We start from the raw sequence: 16,708 nt of genomic DNA, 5'->3' as shown, positions 1-16,708 counted from the left end.
TCATTCCACGGGGAGTCTCAGGAAGCCAGCTCATCTCAGCAGAGTGCTGAGAGGAAGGTGGAGGAAGGGACGGGAGGGGACGGAGTGGGGGCCAAAGGGTGCCACGTCCCAGCTGGAGGAACAAGCCCCAGCCACCACCGGGGCTGCGTGTGACCATGGTCCTTCCCAATGTCTCGCATACTTCAAAATTACTAAGAGAATGAACTTTAACCTTCTTCCCACAAAAATGACAGGTGATGGACGTGTTAATTGGCTTGATTTAATCTTTCCACATGTTGATAGATCAAAACTGACAGCACCTCACAGGCCCGGTTCAAGCTCACAGGTCCGTGAGAAAGGAGTGAAAAACCACACCCATAGATATGCACAGTTTTTATGTCAGTGAAACAGTAATGAGCCTTTTAAAATTACCATGCTGCTGAGGAGAGAGCCGGGCTCCAGTCCCAACTGAGCATGAGAACGGAGACAGGTGGGCGCAGAGGTGGGCGCGAGCCTGCAGCCTGGCGTCAGGGCTGGGAGGCCCCGCGTGAGGCCACGCCTGTGCGCCAGCTGCTCAGACTGAGGCAGGAGCACCCACAGCTTATTGAGGCCCCGTAAATTAAGGACTGGGGTGTGGCTCTGCAGTGGAGCACTACCCAGCACGTGCAAGGCCTAGCTCCATCCCCATGGCTGCAAAATGTGAAAGACAAAGGAAGACCATGTCCCGACCCCCCAGCGGGCAGGTCCTGCTACATTCGCTGCCATTGAACTGGGGCTCCCTGCTCTCTGGGGGCAACTTTGTGAACAATAGAAACACCCTGGCTTTGCTTAGTCTGAGAAAGATTCCTGTGTTCAGAGGGCTGAGAACAACCTGCCACGGGGCAGGGGCTACAGGGCCTGGGGGCTGATGGGGCAGCAGGCATGGGGCCTGCAGGCCTGCTGAAGTGTCCCTGAAGCCACCTGCCTGCACCAGAATAAGTCCTGCTGCCACTCAAGGGTCCGTTGATGCCAAGAGGAGGGGAGCATGGTTAGTTACCTGGAACCTGATCGAGGAGGCAGGGAGCTCGGAGAGTCAGGTGCTGGCACAAGTTAAACTCACCGTACGTTTGAACACCCCTGGGCTCCTGCCCCGTGGAGCCTGGAAGTGAAGTCCTTGTCCTCTTTAGGAAGCATGCTGGACTCAGGACTCCTATTTCCCTTTTAAAGTCAGGACAGCTGAGATTGTGATGATATCCAACGTGTTTATTGGCTGTTATCTCCGGCTTTCTGACAATAATCATGGTGGCATCGACTGAGTGCTGTGGCCCTTACCTACTGCTTCCAGAGCCTTGCTCTTTAGCCCTGTTTCTCTGGGGCACCCATGGAGCAGCAGTGTCCCCTCTGTTGTGCAGATGAGGGAATTCAGGGAGAGAGACAGAGATTTGAGCTCAGTGGGGAGGTGCAGAGAGCTGTCACAGGTGCTGTGGGGGGGGGAGGGGGATGGCACCTGCTCCTTGGGAAGAGGCCCTGGTGGGTGGCTCTCCCTCCATTCTTAGCATCAGCTCCCAGGGCTCCACGGGGGGGCTCTGCAGGTGTGAAGGTCCAGGTGCAACGGGAGCTCACTACTGTTTGGCTGTGAGGGCGCCACAGTGTGTGTGTACATGCAGACACACCCACACCCACACCACGCACACTGGTATCTATACACAGCCCCCCCGTGTGCACACCCCACACCCACACCCCGTCTGCGTTGGGTCCGGGGTCCCGAGGCTGCTCCCACGGCTCCTAACAGGCTGGTGTTAGGACCCAGGAAGGACGCAGCAGGGCGGGATATAAATAGAGAGAGGAGGACAGTTTGAGGAGAGCTGACCTCACTCCCTCTCCACCCAAGAGCGGCTGGCGGAGGTGTGGAGCCAGACCAGAGGGAGGCCGCGGGCGGGCGGGACGCTGGGAGCAGCTGGAGCTCCAGGGCGCGCAGCTGGGGAGCCTCCTTGCTCCGCCATTCTGGGCAGGAGAGGGACACGCAGCTCCAGCTGGACAGAGAGGGGACTTGGGACTGCCACCGGGCCTGGGTTCCTCTTGCATTCCACGTGGCTTTGGACGCCCGGGCTCCTGGATCACGGAAGGAGCTCCAGTTCTGAGACAGGAGAGAAACCCCGAGTGCTTCCAGAACCTGTGTCACAGACTTTGAGGAAACAGACTTTCTGTCCCCGAACCTGAAAAGATGTCCCTCTCCCAAGGAGCCAGAAGGTAGAGGACACACTCTTCCACCCTCAGGAGTTCCGCTCGGATCCCCTGCAGCCTCTGAGAGCCATGAGGCAGCCGCGGAACCTCTGCTGCGGGCCCCTCTGGCTGCTCCTCACCTGCTGCAGTGCTCAGGTAATGTGCCTGGTCGGGCGGGAGGCTGGAGTTCTGTGTGAGGTTCCCCACGTCTCATGATGTGGTCTTCCCTGTGCAGGTGCGAGGAGCCCACGGCAGGTCGCAGGACCATCCAGGTAAGAGACCCATCCCCTGCTCCAGTGGGGCCTTCCCTCTTTCCCAGCTGGGTGCTGCCCAGCTACTGGCTTCACTTTGAGGCCACCAGTGATGGCCCTTCTTGGGCTCCTCTGCCCCAACGCCCCTACCCCACAGCCCCGCCTGCCTCATCTGCATCAGTGTCCTGGGCCGTGGGTGGGGAAGCGGCTCTGTCCCCACTGGGCTGGGTCAGGAGGGCTCTTGTGATCCAGGAGACCTCAGGCTGAGCTCTGTCTCAGTTTGCATCAGGTGCTGGTGACATGAGGCCCCCAAAACAGCAAGCTCTGGAGCCCCCAGCCCCTTGGTGTGCCCAGTCTTGGACGTGGGGCCTGCTCACCAGAGTGGCCTGTCTTTGGCCATGTGATTCCCCAGTCTGGAGGTTGAGGGTGAGGTTGCCCAGGAGGACGGAGGAGCAGCCTGGGCACTGCTCTGCCAGCTCTCAGCCAGCTCTCAGCTAGCGGGCCTGGCATTCCCTGCGCTCCTGTGCCTCTGGGTGGCAGTCGGGGCGTCGGGGACCTGCGAGTGACCCTTTGCCGGGAAATGCTGACTCAGGCTGACAGCATGGGGTTCCCGGCCGCCCCGTGGCGAGAAGTCCTGCCCTCATTCTGGGGAGCCCGCCCAGATCCACAGCCGGGTCCCCCAGGGCCCCTCACAGGAAACCCTGAGAAGTGGGGCCTATCTCCCCCCACGGGTTGTGATGCTGCCAGGCCATTGGTCCTTGTCATCACCTCCCTTCACCCACGCTGGGGTAGAGACTGCCCTCTCTCCGCTCCATGCTCCTGGAGTCCTCTGTAAGAAGGTGCTGAAGCTGCGCCCCTCCCTGGGCCAAACACTAAAGCTAAGAAGCAGAGCCTGTGGCCTGGGCACAGGGGACAGGTCAGCGCTGTGTTGGTGGAGGCTGTTGGGCCAGACCTGGCTCCCACTGAGGCTGGGATAGGAGATGGAGAGAGGGTAGCTGAACAGGTGTCCTGGCCAGGGAGTGCCGCTGAGGAGGTGGCCCTGGGCCAGCCCTTCCCAGATGGTGGCCTCTGACAGAGCGTCCTCACAGCTCGCATTCTGGACCCTGAACTCCAGGGAGCCGTTGGAATCCGTCAGTCTTTCCCTCCACATAGAAACGTCGCTCCTGCCCGTCCTGACTTAGTGTAGTGGAGGCCCTTTCTTCTCTAGCCGGCCACCTAAGGAAAGCAGCTGTGCCTGCAGCCGTTGAGGGCCACTGAGACGCAGAACGCAGGGGCCTGTGGGACCACTTTAGGGCCCCCCTGTCCCCAGCTGTCTTTCTAGTCCTTTGTCACCTCTGAAATCTCTCCCCAGCCTCCTCGGACTCCTTCCCCTTGGGATTGACCATTTATTTCCTTCCTTTGGCTTTGGACAATGACACTGCCCTCAGGGAACACCAGTGTCTGTCTCCCTGCTCCTCTCTCAGTCCTGCCGTCTGTCCCCCGCAGTCTGTCCCCTGCTGTCTCACCTTGCTTTGGCCTCCCCCTCCTCCTCCTCCGGCCACTCCCTTGTCCCTCTCCTCATCACAGCCCTGCACTTTCTCTTCCTTTCTGCATTTCGGGCTCTGCTCACCCCTTCCCATAGGGAGGCCCTCAGTGGTCCGGGGGCACTGTGTTCCTGTGGCCCCAGAGCCCTGGGGTGCTGCACCCTGGCTGTCCCCTCAGGGTGCCCACTGAGTGACAGCCACCCTGGGGTGCCTCAGGAAGAGCGAGACCTGCTCTTAGTGTTGGTGAGGAGGGCGTCACCCACGGCAGCAGCAGGCAGTGCGAGGGGCCACCGCCAATGCCAGTTAACCAGGCAGGGCCCACAGCAGCCAACCAGGGGCGTCCACACTCCTGAGCTCCAGTGGAGCCGTGTGTCCTGCCAACAGCACACGCTCCAGCTACAGAGCCGGTCCCCTGTGGGCCTAACCAGGGGCTCAGGGCTGTGAGGGAGCTGGGGGTGCTATGCCAGAGATGGCCGAGGGCAGTTGGGAGACGCGGGAAGGCAGGCAGGTTCAGGGGCCCGGGAGGTGAGGGCAGCCCGACGCACGGCTAGGACACTGGTCACCACCCAGGCCCTCTTTTTGGGGAGGACTCCGTGGCCGCCAAGCTTTCCCTCTCTGGTCCTGCCCCAGCATCAGGCCTCCTGCCCAAAAGGTGCTTGATGGATATTTTCCCACCTATCTGTGCGCCACCCTGGAGGACTGGCTGCGCTCTGGCAGAACAAGTGAACGTGCTAGCCCACCCGAGTGCCTTCAGCCCCCAGGGACTTGTACCTGTTTGTCTGTCTACATTGACAGATGTTGGTGCTGTCTACACTGGCCCTGGTGCCCCGATGCCTGCTGGGCAGAGAGGGAGTTAGCTTTACAGACAACACCAGGTCAATGTGAGCTTTTGCAGTGACTGTCACTCGCGGCCAGATTGTCATCTTAGAGAATTGTACAAGGTTGGAAGCAACACCCAAGTCTGCTCAGCCCACCCCCCATTTCATAGGGAAACCAGGAACAGAAGGGAGATTCAGAAGGGAGCAGGAGCTGGTAGGGCCGGGACCCTCAGCCCACCTGAGACCTCTCCCAGGGACCAAGGCTCCACATGCGGCCTGCTCCCAGGCCAACCTACGAAGCCAGGAGGGCTGATTAGTGCAAACCCATAAATGGCCTCAGCCAGAGGCGGCAGCCACTTTGCAAAAGTTTATAAACATGCCCTTTTATAGACACATTTGTATGAGGAAAAGACCCGGTCGTTGCTGGTCTTGGGGTCCCAGGAGTGGCACAGTCTAGCCTGTTCCCAGGAGGATGGAGACTCGAGATGATTGCAGTCATTATGATTCTGTGTATTTACACAGCACGTAGCTCAGAGAGGACGGCCTAGCTGCTAGGCCACGGCAGCACCACATTCTTCATCTTCCTAGAGAAAGGGAAATGTGTTCGTGATGGAGCCTTTAAAACTAGTGCCTACGGCCTGTTGAACAAATGGAAATTTGGCAGAGACAGATTTGCAGGGGAGCAGGATCACGTCAATGCTCTGTTGTCCAAGTGTGGCTCATCCTGGCCCCTTGGTTCTACCTGTTAGTTACCTTTTAAATCCCTACATTAAAAACGTGGGAAATTTCAAAGACAAAACCCCGAAGCCCCTACCCACATGCACACACGCACACACACGCACAAGCACACACACGAGCACACATGCCTAAGCCCTGCTTCACCAGGGGCTGCCACCCACCAAGGAGAGCAGAGTCCGGCACAGGGGCAGGTGTGGACACATGACCAGAACTGCCCAGTAACCCCAACACCTTCGGAAACAGTAAAGAGCAGGGACTTGCACATGGCGGTGTCCGGGAGGCCAGGGAGGCCATTCAAGTGCAGCGTCCTGTGTGTTGAGCATCCTGTGTCCAGAATTAGAAGGAGGAATTGGTGCAGAATGCGGGAGACCGTGCCCCAGGCCAGGGGATAGCAGGCAGAGTCCCGCAGGGAATGAGTGAAGATGGAGCCCAGGGGCCAGCAATGAGGGACAGGGCTGGCTTCCCCCAAGTGGGCAGGTCTCCTGAAGCAGCCCAAGGGTCGGGGGCTCCCTGGACTGACGGTAGCACTGGAAGGTGGGGCGGCCCTGACTCTGTGAGGGGCTCGCCCATGGTCAGCAGGCCACTAGGCCTGACTCTGAAGGGCCCAGGTATCACTGGGCGATGAGCACTGAAGATCCCTGTCCCGTGCGACCCCCCCCCCCCAGTTTCTCCTGTCCCCTCCTCCCTGCTTCCCGCTGTCCCTCTCCCCCTCTCCCTCTTCCTGTGCTTCCTCTCCTCCTTCCCTGCTTCCTCCTTCTTCCCCTGCCTCCCGCCTTCTTGTTCTCTGTCCCTTCATTTTTCAGGGCTGGGACTGTCTGAAGTCCCTGTGAGAGCAGGCGCCGCCCGGTGAGAACAGAGCACCCTGTGCCCGGCCCTGCGTCCTCTCGTCACCCTCACCCTGGAAAAGAGCCACAAGCTTTTCCACCAAGAACGGATTTTCTGGTTTTTACAAAACCTTTAGGGCTACAAGTGATTTTAGGGTGTACAGGGACCCTCTGGGCTGGAGCTAGTCTACCCCGTAAGCACCACATGACTTCAATTGAAAAAGCTGCCAACACTGAAGATCTGGGAGGTTCCAAACTTAAAACATCTGGATCCCTGAGCGCCCTGGAGACGCAGGGGACCTGGAGATTCTGGGCAGACCTCCTACTGAGCAGGTCAACCAGCCTGGGATGGCCACCTTCAGTGGACAGGGCACGCTTGCTGCCTGGCCACAGCTCCGCTGCCCGAGCTCAGCCAGGGACATGTGTGCTATTGGCAAGCATCGCACCTGTGTCCCCCAAGGTCCTGCTCAGGACTGGCCAGCAGGTGGCTGTCCCTAGCGCTTGCTTCCTGTCTATGGGCTAACTCAGCAGTAGCCTCTGGGTCTTTTGGCAGCAGGAGCTTGGCTCTGGGCTGCTTGTCAGCAGAGACAGTGGGCAGCCTTCACACTTGGCCATCATGGGCACTGCTGGGTCCAGGTGACACCACTTCCCTCCTCACCTTTCTGCCCAGAGCCACTGTGGCCCTTTGTGAATGGGGACAGAAGAGTGATCTGCAGGTGGATTCTGATGGCCACGTCTTTGTAGAACATGTTACCTTATTTCTGGTTTTATCCCAGGTGATTGAATAACCAGCCAATGAGGATTTCCCATCTCCAGAGTGACAATCTTGGGTCTTAGGGGTTCACGATGGAGGATGAGAACGCATGCTTCTGGGTGTTGCCTTTCTGGGTCTCCATGTGCCTGTGGGCAGCAGGGGGCAGTGCTGCTTCCCCTGCACCTGATCGGGCTGTGCCCATCTGTTCTCCACCTGCTAGGGAACTGACTCCGTCCTTGGCTTATATGTGGGGCTTGTACACATTGGAGGGACAGATGCAAGTGACGAACGCAGGCAGCGACCTCACGCGAGCAGGCGTGGGTCACCCTGTGGGTGGATCCAGGTCCTAGGAGGAGGCTCCAACCTTCCTCTGCACTGTGGCCTGCTGCTGCCCAGGGCCACTTCAACAGTGCAGTGGATATCAAGTGTGTTTTAAAGGTACACAGGACCTAAATTCAGAGGACAATAGTCAATGCAATAAGAATCTCCTTGCATGTTACACCCCGTTTCTCAGTTTCCTTATCTTCCCAATCCTGGTTTCAGTTTCCATGCAAGTGCCTCTCTCTCTTCTTCTCCCTCCCTGTCCTGAACACATGCATATCACAGTTACCTGTAGCTTTTCTCACTTGAGTTTTTAAATTAAATTTATTTGAATGGGACATAAAAAATGACAGTTGTAGTAGCGAAGGAGTACGATGTTGAGTACCAACACTCACACAGTGGACAACGATCTCCCCAAACGTTCATCGCTTCCTGTGGTGAGAGCATTTGGTCCTTTCTGAAGCTCCTTGAGGCACGTGGTGCTCGGTGCCGTTGCTAGCCCCGAGCCGCACAGTGGCACACGGGGACTTCTGCTCCTATCTGCCCACGATGATGCCGTATCTTCTTAATTTACAGTGTCAAGAGTGGTCCATGCACCTCAGCCTCAGCGGCATCCATCGTTGCTTGGATGTCCCTCGATTATTAAGCCAGCTTGTGGGTGAGCACTGAGGCTGTGGTCAGGCTTTTGACCCTGTAAGAAATTCCACAAGGAACACCCTTGCACACGGGTCTTGGATCACGAGTACCTACGTCTCTAGGATGAATCAGCGCACTAAGGGACAGTGCGCTTGGGGTCTGTGTGGATGGTGCCAGATGGCCCTCCAGAGAGGCCGCACTGACTGCACCCCTGACACAGGGGATGTGCTGCTCGGTCCCCTCCCCCTCTTTTCTCTCGGGTCCAGTTCTGGCACACATCTCGCTGTGGTTTGACACTTCTAAAGCTATTCGCATCTTCTTCTTTGAATTGCCTAGTTATGTTTGATGCCCAGATATTCTGTTGATTTGCTTTCCTTAAACAGCAGGAGGGTTTGCTGATTTGCTTGTGGTGCCGGGATGGAACCCAGGGCCCTGTACTCTACCCCCGAGCCACAGCCCTCGTTTGTAGGAGTTTTATTAGCATAATGAGTTTAACACATATAAAAAGAAATCAGCATGTTTCTGTCATGAATTATATAAACCTTATCCCCAGTTGGATCTAGTTCGATTTTTTTTTCTGCACAGAAATTTAAAAAATTAATGCAGTCAAATTTATAAGCCTGGAAAGCTTTCTATATCTGGTTTTATTGCACTTTAGTCTGATTCATCTAGGTTGCCTGGGTGCACGGAGTCGGGGAGGCTCTTGACTCTTTCCAAATGGCTAACTGCTTCTCATTCCTTTTGTGGAATGAGATTTCTCCCGATTTAAAGCACCAGCTTTATCCTAATCAGTGCCACCTGTGCCGGGAGCTCAGTGGCCCCTCCTTCCACTGAAGGGCAGACTGTGGCAGACACCACCCTGCTGTGGGGCCTGTCCTCTGCTGTCCCTGTCCAGTCCTGGGTATTCTGCTTACTTATTTGCTTATTTATTGGGTGGCGCTGGGATGGAGCCCAGGGCCCCACACATGCCAGGCAAGGGCTCCCCACTGAGCTGCACCCCAGCCCTTTTTCAGTTTTGCTTTGAGACAGGGTCTTGCTAAGCCACGGAGGCTGGCCTGGAACTTGTAATCCTCCTGCCTCAGCCTCCAGAGTAGCTGGGATCACAGGCGTGGCCAGTGTGCTTCCCTTGTTCTTCTTTATTTTTTTAAAAATATGAGTTCCATAATCAAATTTCCCCTCACAAGAGAGCTCTCAGCACTTTCCCAGTATTTATAGATTAATTAAAGGGCAGCTGATATTTTTATGCTAATCAATCTGTTCTCCCCAGAGTAAGTCAGGCCTTCATTTGCTCAGGGCATCTTCATGAGAATCTTGTGTGATTTTAGTTCTTTTGTTCTAAAATGTTTTCTTTTCATTGGTTGCATTTAGACATGAGAACTTCTATTTTTTTTTTTTTTGTCTATTGTTGAAATACAAAAAGCTATCGGCTTTGTACATTACATTTGAACGAAACTCCTTGCTCAATTCCTCAATGATTTGAAGTAGTTTTCCACCCTGATTGTCAGGCATACTTCCCGTGACAGTGATGACCATTCTCTCCTCTTGGTGATGTTTCTTTGCAATGAAGAATATAAAGGTCTGTGTCAGTGGACGTCCAGGGTGCCTGCTGTAGCTGGTCATTTGGGCAGTAATTGCAAAGGACTAAAAGGATGTGCTCAGGGCTGCCCATGTTAGAGCCCACTGGAGCAAAGATGGGACCCTGACTTCTTTTCAGCTGGAGAAAGGTGGCCCATCTTGAGGGGATGTCACCTCGCTCTGTTATAACGGACAGGTGGAAAAGGATGACCAATTCCTTCACAGAGCCCTGAGAATAGACAATAATACATCCACCTAAGGTCCTGCTGCTCACAGTACTGGTTTCAGAAAGGACATCTGGAGGAAGCAGCTATAGGGGAAGGACCAGGACTGGATGAAGAGAGGCCTGTGTGTGAGCGCTGTGTGCTGGCCAGCACAGGTTGGAGCAAGAGGTTCCCCTACTAGGTGCAAAATGCGGTCATCCCACAGGTCATTGTTAGGTGTTTGCCAAGCACCTCGAGGGGGTCCTCATAAACACAGGGTCCTCTAAGCTTGTTTTAAGCTTGTTTCCTTCTGTGGTCCAGCTGCATCAGGTGCTATCTCTAAAGCCACGTTTGGTGACGGCATGAAGGACATTCTCGCCTTTTTCCTGATGCTAATGGGCATGGTCCTGGCTTCCCACTGTCAAGCATGAGCCGAGGCTGCTGTTCTCATGGGTTAAGAGGCCTCCATCCATGTGGCCTGCCTTGTCCAGTTAAGGAGCTAGTCATTGGTTTCTAGTTGAGTTCTTGTCCCTCCAAGTAGTTGTGTTGAACTGTATCAAATGCCTCTTCAGCCACGGGCTGGCCATGGTCCTCCGTCTCCAGGTCCTTCCCCGTCTCCAGGTCTTTCATTGTTTCAATGGTGATTTGAGATTTTGATTTCTTTTCCCCCAGGGTTTGCAGTCCTGGCTTCTGCTTCCCATTACTGGCCGTTGGAAACCGTGGATGGGATTCATGAACTTCAGGATACAACTGGAGGTAGACCTGGCCTGCGTGCCTATAGGAGGGAGGGGTGGTGGAGGCGGGGTCCCTGGAGGACACAGGAGGATGGAGGTGGATGGCATCTGCTTGGAGCCAGATGATGCCGGTGAACCAGCATTTGTGCAGCTTTCCTGAGGATCATTGCGAAATATTTCCCTAGAATGTCTGTATCTTCTTACGAGGGAAGGACAGAATCTGTGATTCAGAACACGACTGAGATGTGCATTTACTCAAGACCTTATTGCAGGATTTCCTCGGTGGAGCCTCCTGAGTGTGAGGCCAGTACGTGTTTGCAGTGCAGGTGGCGTCAAGGCGTCAAGGTCTGGGCCACTCACAATGGGCTCACAGGTTGGAGGGCACTGTTTCACCAGGCAAGACTGTCCTGTCTACAGCCATGTCGTCACATACCCCAGTCAGTTCCCACAGAGATTAAATGTCACCTAGGATATGTCTAACGGTGGAGAGTGTCAGGATCTCTGGTTCACAGCTTGGACATCTGTTAGCAGGAGGAAACTGAGCTATCCCTGAGCACTTTCCCCATTCCAGTGAGAATTCCTCCTTAAGGCCCAAGTGTGAACAGCCGGAGGTAGCGTTCAGTTCACCTTGGTCTACTCATTGCTGGAGAGTCCACTGTGTGGCTGACGCACACGGCAAAGGCTGGCTATACACCCCGGGTAGGGCTCTAGCCATGTCCTAGCCAGTCCTGAATCCCCATGTGGCTGGCTGGCTGCCTCCTGCACCAGCACACAGCGATCTCCTTGTCCTTGTGACACTTGTGCTGTGGAAGTCGCTGCTTAAGGTCCTAAAACGCTTCCTCAAAACCTGCCTGTTGAGTGGCAGCAGAGCCAGTGTCTGCCCCTGGGCAAGATCAAGGAGAGGGGCCCTGAAGGGCACATGGCTGTGCAGGCCCTGTCCCCAGCCTGGCCTCCGCGCCGGCCCCCCCCTCCCCCCCCCCCCCCCCCCGCCTGAGCCTCCTGTGTTGGTCTGCACAGCAGGGACAGAATGTCCCTGTGCAGGTGTGAGCCCAGGTGGGCTCAGAGTGAAACAGCCACTTTCCCTGGTTACAGTCGAATGTGCTTTTCCCAGGGCCTTTGTTTTCAAGCTTTTGAAAAGCAGTCATCTCACCGAGTGGACATGGCTCATTTTTCAGGACCCAGCCACTAAAATTTCAGCAGTCATTTCAAACAAGAGCCTGAATAACCATGCATACATCTCTGTCCTGGTCCCCAAGCTCATTGCTGTAGGTTCAGTGTTCCTGGCTTGCACACCTTGCCTGCGAACACCCTCCTCGTGCAGTGGCCGTCACTCAGACATGAGTGACTCGGGGTTGGGTTCTACTCCCTGGCGTGTCCACTCCAACAGCACCTGCCCAGCCCTGGAGTGCATGGTCACAGCACGTCCCACCCCACTGGCCCGCTTTGTGTGACCCTGCTGTCGCCAGGCCCCTAAGGGACAGGAGGGGGAATAGGCACCCTCGGCACCTCGCTGTGGGGACACCACCCACTGTGACGTCTCAGGGACGAGCTGCTAGGCTGTTTGTGGCCGACCCCTGTCTGTGCCTTTGTTACTGTCTCACGTGGCTGTGTCCATGCTGTGTCCCCTGGTCCTGTGCCATTGTGACTGTCAGTGCTCCCTTCATCAGTGGCCACGTTCACTCTCATATCTCTCAACCATGTCCCCTGTGGGGCGAGGAACCAGCCCCTGGGGCCTTCGGGGTTCCTGGCTGGGGGCTCTGCGGTACCAGGCAGGGGCTGGGGGAGGGTGGGTGGCGTTGAGAGATATGTGGTCCCTTGTTCCTTGTCTCACTTATCTGTTGTCTTTCTCTTTTGTCGCCCGCCCAGCGCTGCAAGCCCACAACCTCACTGTGCTCCCTCCCCACAATTCCACCCTTGTGTTTGCCAATGACTCTGCCTACTCCAATCTCTCTGCAACCGTAGGTGAGCAGTGTCTGCTTCCTCCCAGGCTTTGATCTACAGTAAGTTCAAGGCCCATCCCCTCAATCTGCTGGACTCGGCTCTTGGCCAGCAAAGGAGCAGCTAGCCGAGTACAGGCTGAGACGGAGTCAGATGATAGCCAGGTGTTACAGGTGTTGCCAGGTGTGAGCCAGGAGTTAGCCAGGTGTTGCCAGGTGTGAGCCAGGGTTAGCCAGATGTTACCAGGTGTTAGCCAGGAGTGAGCAAGGTGTGAGCCAGGGGTTAGCAGGTATGAACCAGGGGTTAGCCAGGTGTGAGCCAGGTATGAGCCAGGTGTGAGCCAGGGGTTAGCCAGGTGTTACCAGGTGTTACCAGATGTTAGCTTTGTGTGAGCTAGGAGTTACTAGGCATTACCAGGGGTTAGCCAGGTGAGCCAGGTATGAGCCAGGAGTTAGGTGTGAGCCAGGGGTGAGCCAGGGGTTAGCCAGATGTTACCAGGTGATAGCCAGGTGTTAGCTAGGTGTAAGCCAGGTGTGAGCCAGATATGAGCCAGATGTGAGCCTGGTATAAGCCAGGAATGAGCCAGGTATGAGTCAGGGGTGAGCCAGGTGTTACCAGGTGTGAGCCAGGGGTGAGCCAGGGGACAGGAAGACCAGAAGGGTTGGGTCTGAGGGAGGAGCCCTGGTGTCTGGAAGGTGACCACAGCGCCATGCTCTCCAGTTCGATGTTTGTCTCAGACCAAAACAAATGATATCTTTTCTAAACACAGAAATAGAGTTTTCAAATGGATCGTATTTTGGGGGGAGAAAAAATCATGCTCTCTTCATGGAAAATTAAAGCTGGTTTGAGAACACCTCATCCCAAATTTGATCTCCTACCAACCTTAAGTTCAGTGACCTGAAGTCATGGGGAGCCGTCTCAGACACCCCGAGGGCCACGATTCAGTCCCTGTCTCATCTAACAACCTCCAGGGCCACACGCTCCGGTTTTCCCCACGCAGCTCACAGTGAGAGGGACAGAGACTGGCATTGCTTGGTGGCTGCAGAGGACCAGGGTTGATGGAGGGCAAGGAGGGCCTCGCCTTGATCTCTTTTGACACTTCACCTAATTTGGGGTGGTTGGCCTCCAAAATTAATTTTGCCAAGCAAACAGCCTGGTCAGGGCTTTATATGGCCCAACTTGGTAGGGCAGCTGTGAGTTGTCCAGCGCATGGGGTAAGACACAGCTCTCCTCTGGCAATAAATAGGAGAAGACAAATAATGAGTGAGTCTAAAGGCAGAAAAGACAGCTCTGAGCCAGAGGAGTTCTCGTGATGGTGGCTGTTGGAGAGCTGGCCCGGGCCAGGTCAGTCAGGATGGCCTGTGCTCCAGGTGCACCGGAAACACACTTTCTCCTGCCTCCTACATAGGGAGGGGGGCCTGAGTACTGACCCCTGCCCACAGGTGCCATGGCCCTGGGTGTTTATAATCGTCACCCATCGGCTCCATAGGCCACTTATGGCATCAGACACCTTCATGATGGGAGCCATGAAGCAGGTGTCTGGGTAGAAAAGTGCCTCTGTGGGATTTGTGCCCCCTGGGACTATGCAGATGTCACCCTGGTGTCCCCTGGAGCATGGCCCCACAAGCTGTGGCTTCACACGTGTGGGACTAGGGCTCAGTGGTAGCTTCACAGATCTGTTAGAACATGCTTCACTGGGGAGTCAGTGCAGGTGGGTGGGGGGGCCTGCGGAGCACGCGGGTGCCATTGGTGCTTGGGGACGGGGACCACCACCCTCTGGCTCTGGTGGCCCAACATTGGCAAATGGTATAGGTACATTATCATGACGCTGTAATAAATAGGAGATGCCAACAGAACACAATTTCATAGGATGCAGTGACTTATTACCTAACATTTAGACTTATAAATTATTCATCATTTAATTACTAATAATTAAATATTAACAATGCTATTAGCACCCTAGAACAATGTGGGATGCTGGGCATGTGTATTGTGATGGTGGATATGGTGTGCATGTGTGGTGCTACCTGCAACCTCTTGGGCATCCTCAGACTTCCAGGCTCCGGGCTGGCTCATGTGTGATGCTGACCCTCTTGTTCCCTAGACATTGTGGAGGGGAAGGTCAACAAAGGCATTTACCTCAAGGAGGAGAGAGGCATGACGCTGCTCTACTACGGCAGGCTCCGGACCTCCTGCATCAGCAGCCCCACCCAGTGCGGCCCTGAGGGTGAGTGCCAGGCCTCTGGGTGCCGGTTTCCCCACAGGGCAGCACCTGCCCCTCTGGGCAGGACTGCAAAGGCCCACTAACTGCAGAATGCATGGAACGGCAAAGTGAGCTGGGGCATGGGGGATGTGGGCAACTTGCGTCCTGACCGGAGGCTGGTGCTGGAGGGCCCAGTGCGGGCTTAGAGAGCTGCAAGACCAAAGGGCCTAACCTAGTAGAGGGGAAAGGAGCCCTCCCTGAGACACAGGCCCTGACTTCACGCGCTGTGGTGTCTGTGGGCAGGAAATAGACAGCGTGGCTACCACAGCGTTATTTCTGGCTCTGGTCATGTGGGTAACGGGCCAGGCGGGGCGTGCCTGTTAACCCTCGTGCAGGTTTGCCTCTGTCAGGCCCAGGGAGGGTGGCGGGATGCTGGATGGGACTGTCCCAGCCCGTGGTTGCAGGCCTGTGCCTGCAGCAAGTCCACGTGTGCAAGAGGGCCCTTCCTGCCTGCTTCTCCCTGCAGCCTGCGCGTGCAGCCTGGCTCCACACGGCCGCTCTGGGCCGCACAGGAACCCTCAGGGACTGCCATCTGCCATCGTCCAGCCAGCTGGGGCCTTCAGGGTTTTCTTCCTTGAAGCAAAAGGAAAACGTCCATTTCTTGGGGGGAAGTTGACGCAGTCTCTGTGAGGCTCTGAGACTTGGGGGCAGACGGCCTCAGGCGACGGGTCACTGCGTGGTTCTGGGAGACCACGCAATTCCCTAAAAATAAGCAAGTGCTGTATGAGCCACAGACATGAGGCGGCGGCGTTTTGGGCTTTGGGGACCTGGGATTGTATGGAGCAGCTCTGAAGTCGGCCGCTCAGCTGGGCGCACAGACAGTATGAGCTGGTCCTAAGTCAGACCTCAAAACACACCAGGCTGTTTGTCTCTCCAAACCCCAAACAAACCCAGGCCCAGTGACAGCAGCTGGCAGCCAGGAGAACAGAGTGTCCCTGCCCCAGGCTTGGGAGGCGAGGTCTGTGAGGCCCATCTGGCTTTCCAGGGAGCAGTTTCTATGGGGAAGGAGCCTCTCCGCAGATTGGGCTGCAGCATGGGATTTGCTCGGATTGGGGCTGAAAGGGCTGGGCCCAGGTGTCCTGTGACTGACATCATCCCAGGTGCCCACTGGATGGGAGATGGTGGCACCGAGGGAAGGGTGGCTTTTGGAAATCAGAATCCTGACAAGTTCCCCAACTCCAAGGCCAAGAACTAGAGGCCTTGGAGTGAACTTAGACCTAGGTCCATGCACAGCTTGTCAGACGCAGGGTTAAAATTTTAATTAGCTGCTGACGTTGAAAAAAAAGAGACTTTTACCAGGCTTAGCACGCCTGCAATCCCAGCTACTTGGGAGGCTGGGGCAGGAGGATCAAAAGTTTGAGGCCAGTCTCAGCAACTTGCCAAGACTCTAAAAAATAAACAAACAAAACAACGATGAAACAAAACAAAACAAAACAACCCCAGAACAAATAGACAATGTCAAGGATTTCTGATTTTCTTGAGAAATTGCTTTATGTTGTGTCTCTGTCTCTAGACCACCATGGCCCCCTCCAGGCCACTGTCCTCAGCTTCCTGCATGTGACCTCAGCCAGGTTGGCAGGTTGGTATGTCCAGGGCTCCTGTCCAGGGCTGATCTTTTCTATGGTGGCCTGGGCAGCCACACAGCTTTGAGTGGACCTCTTTATCAGTAAACAGGTCAATGAGCTTCACCCCATGTGCCTCCCATGGTATGTGAAGACCAAGGGACAGACCGTGGCACCGGAGACCAGCCGTGGAGGGGCTGCTGGGGTCTGCAGCCCTTTGGTGGCGGCTCCAGCTTCTTTCTGCAGCAGGGTCTCTCCCCAACAGGACGGCCATCTTCCTGCCTTGGGGTCCCTCTGCCTCGGGCGGCCGTGGTTGGATTCCCCTGGCCCTGGCCCACCTGGAGCCTCAGGATGCACCATCCTGGTCACCCACACTTGGCTCTCGCT

The 16,708-nt window shown here is 55.9% G+C and overlaps 1 protein-coding gene across 2 annotated transcripts in view; it reads left to right on the top strand.

Annotated features, from left to right (window-relative positions):
* The first annotated feature begins 1,853 nt into the window (after positions 1–1,853).
* Positions 1,854–16,708, top strand: part of Adgrd1 (adhesion G protein-coupled receptor D1) — a 96,717-nt gene continuing 81,862 nt past the window's right edge. The window contains exons 1-5 of one of the 2 annotated variants that reach the window (XM_077796825.1): positions 1,854–2,337; positions 2,417–2,453; positions 10,497–10,580; positions 12,425–12,520; positions 14,601–14,723. In XM_077796825.1, coding sequence (XP_077652951.1) covers positions 2,272–2,337; positions 2,417–2,453; positions 10,497–10,580; positions 12,425–12,520; positions 14,601–14,723 — 406 coding nt within the window. In that variant the 5' untranslated portion in view covers positions 1,854–2,271. The remainder of the gene's footprint in view (positions 2,338–2,416; positions 2,454–10,496; positions 10,581–12,424; positions 12,521–14,600; positions 14,724–16,708) is intronic. The other variant, XM_026408045.2, reaches the window with a different exon arrangement.

The sequence above is a fragment of the Urocitellus parryii genome, chromosome 3 (genome assembly GCF_045843805.1).
Source record: "Urocitellus parryii isolate mUroPar1 chromosome 3, mUroPar1.hap1, whole genome shotgun sequence".
Taxonomy (NCBI): Eukaryota; Metazoa; Chordata; class Mammalia; order Rodentia; family Sciuridae; genus Urocitellus; species Urocitellus parryii.
The sequence above is the reverse complement of the archived record's forward strand: the minus strand, read 5'-3'. Positions and strand labels throughout refer to the sequence as shown.